The following is a 13,053-nucleotide window of genomic DNA, read 5'->3' as shown; positions in this document are numbered from 1 at the left end:
CACGTTCATAGCTTCCATAGATTGTATCCATCAGTACCTCTGGTGGTGAAGTCAGATCTCTAACATGGGCATAAGATTCAAGACACATAAAACAAATGAGAAATATGACAAATGTTGCCTGTGCCAATCGAAGCATTTCGATGGAGGCAACGAGAGTAGGGAAATAAATATTTTTGTAATAACTATACATGATTTTTATCAAAATTCTAAAATGTTGATAAAAAAAAAAAAAAAACATAATTTTTGGATAGGTTAAATGGCCTGAAGGAGCGACTCGATTTTTGATGGGCCCAATACACTGGGCTCATATACTTGGGTTCCTCCGACATGTTGTTTTGTGCTCCAGATCGGACGGCCAGCTGTGCGCACTGGGAGGTTTATGTCATGTGGGACCCATGTGTGTACTGTTGTCCGTAAATAATTTCTGTTCGCTTCTATCAATCATTTCGTTGATGCCAATTCGCAAGCAGCTTCCCTTCCGGTATATCCTCTCCGATGTCGGTGGGTTTCTCCGTCGCATGATCATCCGTTAGATTCTTTGTTTCTCTTGCTTCTTCTGTAACTCGGGGAAGCTCTCGACGTTGGATGAGTTTTTAGGTACGCTTTTCAATTCGATTCGATTCCTCTCCTCTAAGTTAGATTTTGATCAGATGAGATTGTTGAATTTGGGTCTTCTCATCGTAGTTCCTATATGAAGTTTATATTTTGGATTTTTGAGCTAAATCTAGTTACTTTAGAGATCTTAACGGAGTGGTTATGGATTTAGGCATGAATGACTCAGTCCCTGAATCTGTGGAGGAAGACAATGGTAACTCAGTACCACTTGCTGATCATAATGCAAATGTAAGTGTTGGATTACCACCTCAAAGATCGAACAGCGTTGATAGTTCTATCAGGGTTGAGTCTCCGGGTGGATCAGCGACGAGGAGGAAAGGTTTCGGATTGAAGAAATGGAGAAGGATCAAAAGAGATGGTCCTGTGAAGGACGTTGACGCTGCTCCTCCTCTTGATGATGGTAGTAAGTTGCTGAAGCGTAATTTGACTGGTTTTGTGAATCCTCCTTCTAAACATGTGGACTTGTCTTCAGTTGAAGCAAGGCAGAGTAGTGAAGGCTCTGTTGGTTCTGTTAATATGGTGTATCATCATCATCCAGGTGTAGTCAACGGCTTTACTCCTCCGGATCCAGGTTGTATCTTTACTGTTGGCCAAGCTTCTGAGAAAAGCGAAGAGCATAGCGGTAATGCAATAGGAGGGAAGGTTGTTTCAGGTAGCCATGGGAAAATATGGAGTGGTGGTACCGTGAAGAAGGCTAGTGAAGAGCGGGTGAGTATTGAGAAGGAGAAGCCTTGTTCCAGCATGGATTCTGACTTGAGAAGTAGTGATTTTGTGTTTTCGAGTGGTGCGGTTTCTGTTGCTAACTACGGAGAGAAAGATGATGAGAGATTGATGATGAATCATATTGGCGGATTTAGCCAAGAAGGTGAAGTTAGGGAGGAAGTTCAAACGTATAGCCGAAGCGAGAATGGGTATATTAAAGAAGACGATGGAGATGAGAGTAAGAAAAACAACAATCATTGGGCAGACAAGGATCCATTCGCAGATTCTATCAAAAGTTTTGCAGCTCTGCAGGAAGCTCTTTGGAAAGGTACTATGCACACACAAATCTTGATTTCAATAATCATGTCTGAAAGATATTCACATCTTTATGTTGTTCTTAATGTTATATGATGATTTCTAAACTAACACTATGCAATTGAACCGTGTGCAGAGGTTCAAACTTTTCAGGAGCTGGGTAAGGAACCTATACCATTACAGTCGAACATAGATGAATTGAGCTCATCAGACCAGCCAAGAAATGAAAATTGTAGAGAAGATAACTCAACATCCTCAGGGCCGAAGGCATTGATCTTGAAGGAGAAGGTAAAACATCTGGAACACAAACTCGAGGAAGCAAGAAGTGCTCTCGAGGAAAAAGAAGCCAGGATTCAAGAACTCGAAAACTCGAAGGTGGAATCTGAACTCGAAGATATTTTCCAGAGAAAGATCGAAGCCGAAATCGAGCATTTGATGCTCACAGGATCTCTGAGTTCACTACAATTACATCAAGAACCTAAGAAGTTACATTCTTTAACAGAAGATCATCCTGAATCAAACCGTGAAGTCATCTTAGGGAAAACATGTAAGCTCGGTATCTATATTTTGACACAATTGATCTTGCTTGTCTCCATGCTTTGGTTTCTTGTCCTTCAATTCTCTCCTGCTTCACAGTCAATACCAACTTGAAAAGATTTGTTCTTGTTGTTGTGGAATTATCAAACATTTTTGTTACAGATTTTTCATTTATTGTAATAATCATAAAATGTCTCTTTACTCTTTTCCCAAAGATAATGTTTTGACAATCAGACCGGATACTGAATTGGATCACCGGTTCAATCGGTTTCAACCAGCTAAATAACTCAATTCCAGTTTAAAATCCGACCGGTCCGGTCTTGTTTTTTAAAAAATTAGGCCCATTTACCCGGGGAAGATGCTTTTGCTTATGGGCTCGGCTCTCACAGTTAAACGGCCTAATCAAAAGAGTAATTACTAAATTAGCCGAAAAAGGAAGTAAATAAATTGGTCTGACTTAAAAAAAATAGTATAAAATTATTTCCATATGTGGTGGTGATTTATTAGGGCGAAATCTCTTTAAGATAAAAAAAAAAAATCAGCGATTCAACTCAATTCCAGTTTTAAAAATAGACAATCCGGTTTGACCGGACCGGTCTTGTTATCAAAAAATTAGGCCCATTAACCCGGGGAAGATGGTTTTGTTTATGGGCTCGGCTCTCAGTCTCACAGTTAAATGAACCTAGTCAAAAGAGTAAGTACTAAATTAGCCGAAAAAAGGAAGTAAATAAATTTGGTGCACAAAAAAAAAAATAGAAAAAAGGAAGTAAATAAATTTGTCTGACTAAAAAAAAAAAATAATAATAATTTCCCTATATGATGATTTTAGGAAGAAATCTCTTGAGATTAAAAAAATACTCAAATTTGTGTGGTGAATTTGGTTTAAAACCTTATCATGTTTCTCAACATAAATATATGTAAGTGAGGATTAATAATAATCATCTACTTAATAAAAATCTTAAATACGGTCTCGCCTCAATTGCTCTCTCTTACCTCTCTTTACCAAGACGGCCAAAAAGAAAAAAATGTCGTCGACTGATATTTCACCCTACTCTCAAACTAACGTGGAGTCCGTTAATGGTTATCCTTCAGATACCAAGAGATGCGACGATTCCTCTGCTCCTGCCAAATACGATGATCTTGTCCGTAACTCTGCTCTCTTCTGGGAAAAGCTCCGAGCTTTGCTCGGTTTAACCAGCAAGACTTTGAAGTGAGTTCTCGTTTTGTGTGTGTTTTTGGGTTTTGTGAGACTGTCGCGTTCAGTTCAAGATTGTTTTAAGTTTGTTTTCGTTTCTGGGTATTCTATTATTTGTCTCGTCGTGTCGATTGAATTGAATGGTGTTTCTTTGTTGTTCTGTGGTTGTATGATTTATTAGAAGATATATGCAATTATGGTTTGTATTTTACTCTTTAAGATTCATTAGGGTTATAGATTTAAGGGCTGAGTTGTTGATATTTTGCTTGGTAAGATTAAAGCAAAAAGTATTAGATTTTGTGTTTAGTGCAATGATGGTAAATGTCAATTAGGGTTTTACAAAATCTGGATTGGTGAAGTTTGTGTTTCGTTAATGCAGTGAGTGTGTTGTGTCATGTGTATCGCCTGTTGAATTAGGTTTATATTAAACTGGATTTGGTATTTACTAATCACGATATTGTAATTATGATCTATGAACGAGTTTAGGCTTTGTGTGTTAATTTATCTTTGTTTTCTGTGTGTCTAAAGGGTTCCTACTGTGGGAGGAAACACTCTTGATCTGCATCGGCTTTTCATCGAGGTGACATCTCGAGGTGGCATTGAAAGGGTAGGAGGAGCTCATGTTGTCATTAATCATATACGGTTTGGAGATTATTTTTGTTTTTGTTGAGAATTCAAATGTGTTTTTTTTTTTGTTTTTTTTTGGGTTACTCTAGGTGGTTAAGGATAGGAAATGGAAAGAAGTGATTGGTGCATTCAGTTTTCCAACGACGATAACAAGTGCATCGTTTGTCTTGAGGAAGTATTATCTCAAGTTTCTCTATCAGCTGGAACATGTGTATTACTTTGAAAAATCAGTCTCTTCAATCCAATCAACAGGTCTACTTCAACACTAAAAAAAAGTTCTTATCGTTGTCTTGCCTTTTCTTTCATTTATATGTGACTTGCTGAGATAACCCTAAATTCTTACTCTTTTCCAGATGAAGCAATGAAGAACCTTGCCAGTGACTCTCCAAACCCTGAGGAAGGTATAAGAAACGTTTCTCTAACTCTGTGGCTTTTGTTTTTTTCCCTCCATATCCCTGTCCAATGCATCAGCTTGTTGAATGTTGTGTTTAGTATTCTGTCCATTGAATAGAGTTCACGACAGCTTCTTTGTAAACAAGGCATAGTCTGCTATGCTGTTAATTCCATATTCGGGTTCATTAGTTTTCTCACGGGTTAATTCATCCTGAGTTAATAACGTGTCACAAATATGGCGTAACAGCCAAGCTCTCTCAGGTTCATTCCTTTTTAGTTTAATCAGCTTCTAACCAAATTAAATACACTGTCTCTCCTTTGATTCCATTCCTTATCTGTGTAAGATTACCGCATAGATTCGCCACATGTGTCTAGTTAAATTTTGACGTATGTTATGGGATGTGCAGGTATTGATGAACCACAAGTTGGGTTTGAGGTTCATGGATGCATTGACGGGAAGTTTGATAACGGCTATCTGGTGACGATGAAAATTGGTACCCAAGAGATGAAAGGTGTGCTTTACCACATGCCTCACACGCCAAGGCAGCCCCAACAAACCATGGAAACACCTTCAGCCACTGTACCATCATCACAACGCCGGCACAGGAAGAAAGCAAAGTTGGCTGTAGTCGACTCTCAGAAGCCCAAGTGCCACAGGAGTGGCTACAACTTCTTCTTTGCTGAGCAGTACGCTAGGCTGAAACCTGAGTACCAAGGACAAGAACGAACCATCACCAAGAAAATAGGACACATGTGGAGCAATCTCACTGAATCTGAGAAACAGGTATCCGATCGGATCATCATTAAATCAAATACATATTTTATTATTATTATTAAAACCAGTGTTTTGATCGCAAGTCTGATCGCCGTTACAGGTTTATCAAGACAAAGGAGTGAAGGATGTGGAGAGATACAGAAGCGAGATGTTGGAATACAAGTCTTCACATGACTCAGGAGCTGCTGCTGCTTCTACAGTGGCTCAGTAGTGTCTCTCCCTTTTGTTGTCAACTGTGTTTGTTGTAACATTATCTTTTTTTCTTCAGAGAACTTGTTTAATTTTACCTTGAATGTTATGTTTTTGATCATCTGCAGAATTTGCCATGTTTATGGTTATAGGGTTTAGTGAAGAGGTTACTAACTGCAGACTTGTGTCTTTCTGTCGTTGTTTTAGTAAGTGCCATTTTGTAGTGTTGCCGGCATAGCCATATATATGCAGGGAGACCAAGTTCTATGTTTTGCCTTTTGACATAAAACTCAACTCTATTTATATTGTCATGTTTATGTATGGACAGTTTAAGAAAGACAAAACATTTATTTCATACCGGTAGGCCTGGGCATAAAAACGGTACCCGAATACCCTGGAACTCGATCCGAAAAACCGAGTTTAGATTGGGTACGGGTTTGCTTATAAAACCCTATTGGGTTCTATTTTCTAGTACCTGTGGGTTCGGGTTAGGGTCGGGTAATACCCGGTACCCGTTTGGGTACCCATTAAACCCGAACATATAAACATATTTATAATATTTATCATTAATATAATGTAATTACCCCAAAATTATGATTATAATTTTGAATATTTTATTTAGTTTTATATTTAAATATCAAAAATAATCAAAATATCTAAAATATTTTGGTATGTAAGTCAAAATTTAACTAAATTTATTTAAATTTAATTATATTTTTTCGGGTACCCGGTAGTTCGGGTACTAATCGGGTTCTATAATTTGCAACCTAAACCGACCTGAACCCGATAGTACCCAAACCGAACCGAACCCATATATCTAAAAATACCCAATGGATTCTATTTTTCTAAACCCGTTTACCCAAACCCGAATGGGTAATACCGAACCCGAATGGGTAACCCGAATGCCCAGCCCTACCCGTCCCGATACTACAATACACAAACAGTTACCAATTACAATCAGCCAAAGAAGTTGGGAACGTAACCATTGCCAGAAGTAGCTAAGATGTAGTAAGCGACGATGTGTCCGATTGATCCCCAAGCGAGAACATCCACAATGTTGAATCCAACTGGATCGTTCGATTTCAGCAGACTCACGTATTCTTTAGCTCAATCACCTCCGGCTTCATAGTGAGTTTTCCCGTTCTGCTCAGGGCAACCCCTATTTCGCCAAGTTTTGCTTTAGAAGTTTGAAGAAGACGAATCGGCCTAGGAAGAGTGAGAGTCCTGTGCTGAGGCTGATCACGACGGAGAGGGATTGAGTGATATTCGTAGACAGCAGAAATGTATGAAACAAAGTTAAAATGTAACCGAATTCTAAAGAACAGGGATTATTATTATTATTATTATAGTTTAATTAAGCATCTCCATATTCTAAACTCAGAACAGGATTCAAACACTCGAGTTCCTACAACAACCACAAATACAAGGAACAAAAACAAAAGACTCACAAGCCACCAAACAGAACAGCAATGATCCTTGTATCCCAAACCGACTTTGAACATGATGAATCCAGCTGCAGAACCACCATCAAGTCCTAATCCAGACTGTACCACCACTGAACCATCCTTTTTTGTACACATCTTTGAAACCGAGCTTGAATAAGGAAGCAACACACCAGCCGGAAAAATGTAACAAAAGACACTAACTACTAGCATTTGCACAACACATCATTTACACCTTCAAGAGATCCATTATGTCGTCTTCACTGGTTGCTGTATGAGCTCTCTTTTATTCCTTGGAGAGGGTTGTGTATACTTCTCTTTGTGCTTATAGAAACGAATCAAGGTAGGAATAGTTCCTGCGCCGACCAAACTCAAGGAGGCTACCATAAGTGCGGTCCCATACCCCAATAAAGAGCGCCTCTGTGTCAGGGCTAAAAGATATTCCAGAGATCTCCCCAAAGAAGTCGATTTCCTGCTCTGTTTCATACCCGTTTGAGACATCATAGACATGTACGAAATCAGCAGGTTCAGCCATGGCCATGTATTTTCCATCAGATGTGTAGCGGATTGACCGGATTGCTCCCAGGTTACCCTTCAAGACAGCAACGGATTGAGATAGATTACGGATGTCCCAGACACGGCAAGTCTTGTCCTGGTTTCCCGTTGAGAAAGTGACTCCGTCTGGATGCCATGCCGAGGCAAAGGAAAAGTCCACATGCCCTGATAGTGTTTCCAACGTCTGCAGAGGAAATTCCCAAGATTCGACATTATAGAGCATATGCGTGGTGACAAGCCATTTTTATATCCAGGACCATAAATATGTACCTTTCCTGTGTTCGGGTCTACTATAAGGCCCTCTGGGTTGTCTCCAACAATAGCCAGTAATTTACCATTAGGACTCAAAGATGCGTGCTGTACCAACAAATTGAAATCAAAAGAATACCATTTTTGTTAAATGATTCGAAGCACATATATATTTATGGAATTTGGTAATGGGTTATAAAAGCCTAACTGTAACTCATGCTATTTGCCGCAAGTCTTAGAGATCAAGAGTTATACTAAATCGAAAGCAAAACCAAGAATACCATTTTTGTTACATGATTCGAAACACATATATATTTATCACTTGAATTTGGCAAATTGTATATAAATGGGGTAATAAAATCCTAACTGTAACTGGATAATAAATGGGGTTATAAAAGCCTAACTGTAACTCATGCTATTTGCCGCAAGTCTAAGAGATGAAGAGTTATGCTAAATCCAAACCAAAACCAAGAAAGAAGCAAGGACTTTACATTCACAGGCCAAGGAAAACGAAAATGCTTAACAAGCTGGTATCTCTCCATGTCAAAGTCTCTAACACCGCAGTCATTATTTGAGGCAGTAAAATGAAGTGCACCACTGCCATCAGAGAACATAACTAAGTTAGATAGAAGCAGTGGCTCTAACAGCTTGCTGTGGATCCTTTCAGCAAAAGACAAGCACAAACCTGGGTTTGTTGTAGATCTCAATAGCGTTGGTTATAGCATTATCATCGTAAGTCGTACGAGAGCAAAAGCTGACACCAGGTCTATCAAGATGCTGAACAAATATGGCAACAGATGAGGCTTATTAATGAGAATGCACGTTGCTAATGTGATAAATCCGTAATAAATAAATCTATACTTACCTTGCAAATAAGTTCTCCTTGAAACCCACCAGCAACTAGAAAGTCATCTTTCACTGCAAGTGTACTTACTTGAGTCTGCGTAAATCCTTCCAGCAAACTTCCAGGATGTTTCTAAATGCAGCAAAAAACAGTTCATGACCCCATATAGTTACATTTTAGTATAACTTTCTACATTCTGGCAAAAACTAACCTCAGATGGTGCAACATGACCACGGACATTGAGAACTTCATTCTTTCCGGACGTCAGAGAAGAATAATGTGTAACCAGAAAATTCGACATAAGATAAACGTCGTGCTTAGAAGTTGCCCATACCAGATTCCTCAACTATGACACAGTAAAAATTCATGATCAGGTAGAGAGTTTAGTAGTAGACAAATGTTATGTCCTCAACCATGCCAAAGACAATATCTAAATCAAAATCACAAAGAAAAATATTATCAACTAGTCCAAATTAGCAAACTCTCAAACAAATAAAAAAAACCTGGAAATGAAGTATAGTAGATTTAATAGATCTTGAATTCCTCCAGAAGTCATAAAAGAGTCCCCCTTTCTGTGTGACCTTGCAAACCTAAATCCATACAATCAAATAATAAGTAAATGCGCCCACCTGAACACTAACAACAATGGAGGATCAGAGAATATAAACGCTTAACCTTTTCAGAGGATTCCCCAGAGTTAGGGACATTTTCATAATTCTTATACTGCTCTAATCTAGTTTGTCTGTATTTCTCTCTAGAAATACTAAGCCTGTCCCAAGGAATCCCCTGGATATCTTTCCCTTTCCGAGCTTGCTCCGCCGAGGTATCAGCAACTTTAGTATTCTGAAACCAAATAACACCAAAATTACAACATATATATACTGTAGGTAACTAACTGAACAAGAAATTATTAATAAAGTAGCATAGAAAGCCAAAGCCATGATGATCAGGCATATATATATACTTACAGACTCAACTTCATCAACATCAGAATCTGAGGCACCAAGATCATCGCCACGAAACTCCTCATCCATATCATCTTCAACATCTTCCATCTCATCATCTACGTCTTCCATGTACTCAGCATCATCTCCTTGATAATTGGACATTTTTTATTGTTTTGGTAACTAAATTATAGGCACCTGCATAAACAAACACAACCATATAAGTAAATCCACCATACAGTATTAAGAAACACTAAATTCCTTACTAAATCCACCATATTACTCAAATAATACACATTAACAAAAAAAAAAAAAAAAAAAACAAACAGAGCATAACATTAAAACATGCAACTCTCACTAGGCTAATTCAATTCAAATGATTAGACATACATAATTGAGGGACAAAAAAAGGGGTTAACCTATATATAAACCAAAGCGGAAGAAACTGGAAAAAAAAAAGGGAGAAAACTCAATTAATTCAGAAACCCTAACAATCACAACATCAAAATTAGGCAGTGAAGAAAAGGAGTACAAAAATATAGATCCAAAAGGGGGAACAAACCCTAGGATTTTAGTAGGAATCAGAACGAAAATGAAATCTCTGTTTTCGATCCAGATACGAGAAATTTCAGCAAATAATCCTGAGATATAGTGATAATTTTGGAAGTCATGTGAAAATATATATATCTGAAGAGGTAGAGCGACGGGATCGGCCGCCAGAGAACAGAAGAAAAAAAAAAAAAAAAAAAAAAGTGAAAACGGGAAGAGAGAGAGATAGGAACAGCAACAAATTTTATCTTTTCCCCTTTCACAGAAGAAGAAGAACCAATTAAACAAACTTACATGAGTGGGAAAGAGACGGTCCGTTTTTTTCTTTTTCTTTTCCCTTTACCAGATTTGATTAATTTCTTTTTTATTGTATATAATATCTACATGATTGTTTGGGATTAATTAAATCTAGCTACAAAATTCTATATTACTGTATATGCCATTTATTTTAGACATATTCACCCCTGAGATACAAGAAAAGTTTTTGTTTAGAGTATATGAGGACAGGTTTGTCTTTCTTCTCTTCTATATGAGATTTTTTTGTTTAACATTATCTTGGGAACACAGACACTTACTGTACTTGATTATATCAAAAAAATATCACGACGTCGTGTTTTATGGTCCCATCCAAAAAATCCGATATTTTTACTCTCATAACACTTCAAATTCGAGGCACACATTCTATCTCTATAATGATATGAATACAGCTTAACGTTTTTATTCAGATGCAACTTCGAGAAAAAGTATGCATTTTACATAATCTTTTATATGAGAGAACTACCGATCTTTAAGCGAACGGCCAACCCTTTCACTATTGTATACCATCATCTGTTTGGAATGTTTCCTCTCTGTATGTATGAGACAAATGGTATATGAAATCTTGAAGATATTAATGAAATGCTTCTATATATATTTTTGAATATTACTCGGTTTTGCATATTAAGAAACTAGGTTAATTAGTTTTAGCATTCACCTCTCTATATAAACATCAAATCATATATATACCTTCAGTCTATATGATAAACATGTTTATCATTAGGAGAGGTTATCTAAAAATTTTTCAGTCTTTATTTCTCATCACTCTTATCATATGGCCGGGCATGCTTATATTCGAGTATTGAGACTCTTGACCACCTAACAAAAAAGATTTTAATTTCTGCACACAAATTGACATTAGCATTTAAGAAGACTCTGCACCATCAAACGCTGCTTCATTACCCTAACCTTGTGTTTAGAGATTCAACAAATGCACAAGACAATATGGTTCATGAATTTGAGACTCCTGAGATATACTTCAACAAAAGAACAATGCTTTATTTATCATGCATCTTCGTTTTCTGGGGATTTAAAAAAAAAAAAAAAAAAAACTCAACACACGTATAGTTATTTATGGAGAGAGTCCATCATCGGTGGTTTCCCTTTCTTCACGGAAGTTGCAGTAGGTTTTGCTCTTTCACATAACCGGGTAACTTTCTCTAGCTCATAAAGGCATGAATGAATCACTACATGCTCTATGGCATTGTAAGCTATGTACCAGTTTGTAAGTGGCTAATGGCTATTCACATTTTGTGTTGGATTTGAAGGAAAATTCGCTCTAAAAATCTATATGTGCTTTCTTTCCTGATATCACTCATGACTCATGTGCTTTTATTTGCTAGATGTGAAAGCATATCAGGAAGAAAAAAAAAAAAATCATGTGATATATTCCGCAAGTAATAGTTATTAATATACCATAGAAATTAGTCAAATTACTAATGGAAAAAGCCAAAAATCTTCGTAATTGATGAATGCATATTTCTATTTGGTTTGTTGTTTGGGCCTTTAATAGTTATTGGTATAGTTATAAATAGGCCTTTAATTAAGTCTTTATTCCAGGCACACAAAAGAACGGCCTGTTGCACTCAAAAAGGAAAAAAGAATCGCCGTTGCCGGGGATCGAACCCGGGTCACCCGCGTGACAGGCGGGAATACTTACCACTATACTACAACGACTTAGTTGCTATTCAAAACTAAAAGTATTAAATCTAGAAGATCTTCAAAATATAAGGGACAAAAGAAAGTTAAAATCGCCGTTGCCGGGAATCGAACCGGGTCACCCGCGTGACAGGCGGGAATACTTACCACTATACTATAACGACCTTTTTGTTTGCTTACTTCCCTTAAACTAATGTACAATTCAATACCAATACAAATTAAACTTCAACTGGGAGTATTTTTTTTTTTTTTTTTTTGTTCAACTGATTTCTATTGATTTTGAGGAAAAGATACTACTGTTACAAGGATTTCATGGGTCTACCACCTAGCTTTCCAAAAAAATACCTGCTAGCCCCCCATAATTAACCTAAACCTACCTTAGCCAAACTCACCATCAAATAGATCTGGCCTATCCAAAAAATGGTTAACACAAAACCCATTTAGACAGTACATTAAAAACCATCAAAACACTAAAAAGAGGATCAGAGTCTCTCATCCTCAAACACTCTCTTTAGCTAAGTCAGATACCCAGATGCCACATAGGATTGTAGGCGACAATCACTTGTTATACTATGAGCAATGAGAGAAGCTCCTCTATTAGCTTTTGGGTTTTCTACTACCAGTGACCACTGATAAAAAAACCTTAGACACTTTAACAATTCCCCTGTTTCATACGCAAAGGAAGGCCACGCAATCGGTCTCAGAACACATTTAACAAGCTGGACATCTTCCATCGCTATAATCACCTTCACACATCTATGACTCGCCAAACTTTCAACAGCCCATCGTGTAGCTAGAAAGCTTGCTTGATCTCTGTTTGGCACATTCGAGAAAGCCCTACGGCTATGCAAAATAACCGTACCTTCATTATTCCTCAATACCCAGGACCCTCCTGAAAGTTGGTTTCTTTTTGACCAAGAGATCCCCACATTGCATTTAACCCAATTGGTTGGTGGACACTCCCACCTCACATCATTGGTTACAACCTGCGGTAACAGGTTTCGTCTTTCGGCCTCCCCTTCTGCTCCAGTCGATTCTTCCTCCCTCCTATCTTCTCCATTGGAATCCATTTTCTGAGCCACATTCCATTCCTCCACATCATCGCGGATTTTTTGCACTGATTGGATAGGTGAAAAACATTTTCCTTC

At 37.7% G+C, this 13,053-nt stretch overlaps 4 protein-coding genes and 1 non-coding gene across 8 annotated transcripts; 2 read left to right on the top strand and 3 right to left on the bottom strand.

The window, feature by feature from the left end:
* Window positions 1-286: 286 nt before the first annotated feature.
* Window positions 287-2,383, top strand: LOC104765112 (WPP domain-interacting protein 3). Of its 3 annotated transcripts, XM_087502689.1 has the most exons (4): window positions 420-597; window positions 767-1,015; window positions 1,088-1,645; window positions 1,769-2,383. In XM_087502689.1, the coding sequence occupies exons 2-4, from the start codon at window positions 769-771 to the stop codon at window positions 2,281-2,283; spliced, it is 1,320 nt and encodes a 439-aa protein (XP_087358815.1). In that variant the 5' UTR covers window positions 420-597; window positions 767-768; the 3' UTR covers window positions 2,284-2,383. The 3 variants fall into 3 exon arrangements, with proteins under 3 accessions (XP_010487087.1, XP_087358815.1, XP_019096565.1); XM_010488785.3 differs by having other exon boundaries at window positions 287-597; window positions 767-1,645; XM_019241020.2 differs by lacking the exon at window positions 420-597 and having other exon boundaries at window positions 752-1,645.
* A 706-nt stretch (window positions 2,384-3,089) lies between these two features.
* LOC109124749 (high mobility group B protein 10) lies at window positions 3,090-5,637 on the top strand. The gene is made up of 6 exons (XM_010488784.3): window positions 3,090-3,379; window positions 3,893-3,971; window positions 4,081-4,243; window positions 4,345-4,392; window positions 4,792-5,168; window positions 5,260-5,637. The coding sequence occupies exons 1-6, from the start codon at window positions 3,195-3,197 to the stop codon at window positions 5,368-5,370; spliced, it is 963 nt and encodes a 320-aa protein (XP_010487086.2). The 5' UTR covers window positions 3,090-3,194; the 3' UTR covers window positions 5,371-5,637.
* Window positions 5,638-6,660: 1,023 nt separating this feature from the next.
* Window positions 6,661-10,426, bottom strand: LOC104765110 (putative WD repeat-containing protein C2A9.03). 2 transcript variants are annotated; one of them, XM_010488783.3, is made up of 10 exons: window positions 10,226-10,426; window positions 9,407-9,580; window positions 9,114-9,281; window positions 8,942-9,028; window positions 8,650-8,784; window positions 8,460-8,570; window positions 8,280-8,371; window positions 8,086-8,191; window positions 7,616-7,702; window positions 6,661-7,529 (listed from the first exon to the last, which is right to left on the bottom strand). In XM_010488783.3, the coding sequence occupies exons 2-10, from the start codon at window positions 9,545-9,547 to the stop codon at window positions 7,116-7,118; spliced, it is 1,341 nt and encodes a 446-aa protein (XP_010487085.1). In that variant the 5' UTR covers window positions 9,548-9,580; window positions 10,226-10,426; the 3' UTR covers window positions 6,661-7,115. The 2 variants fall into 2 exon arrangements, with proteins under 2 accessions (XP_010487085.1, XP_010487084.1); XM_010488782.3 differs by having other exon boundaries at window positions 9,945-10,242.
* Window positions 10,427-11,851: 1,425 nt separating this feature from the next.
* On the bottom strand, window positions 11,852-11,923 carry TRNAD-GUC (transfer RNA aspartic acid (anticodon GUC)). The gene has a single exon. It is a non-coding gene; the product is annotated as a tRNA-Asp (tRNA).
* Window positions 11,924-12,420: 497 nt separating this feature from the next.
* Window positions 12,421-12,975, bottom strand: LOC147920228 (uncharacterized). Its single transcript, XM_087500969.1, has one exon. It carries the CDS (start codon window positions 12,973-12,975, stop codon window positions 12,421-12,423), a length of 555 nt encoding a protein of 184 aa, XP_087357095.1.
* Between the last annotated feature and the right edge of the window lie 78 nt (window positions 12,976-13,053).

The sequence above is a fragment of the Camelina sativa genome, chromosome 19 (assembly GCF_030686135.1).
Source record: "Camelina sativa cultivar CO46 ecotype springtype chromosome 19, ASM3068613v1".
Lineage (NCBI taxonomy): Eukaryota > Viridiplantae > Streptophyta > Magnoliopsida > Brassicales > Brassicaceae > Camelina > Camelina sativa.
The sequence above is the reverse complement of the archived record's forward strand: the minus strand, read 5'-3'. Positions and strand labels throughout refer to the sequence as shown.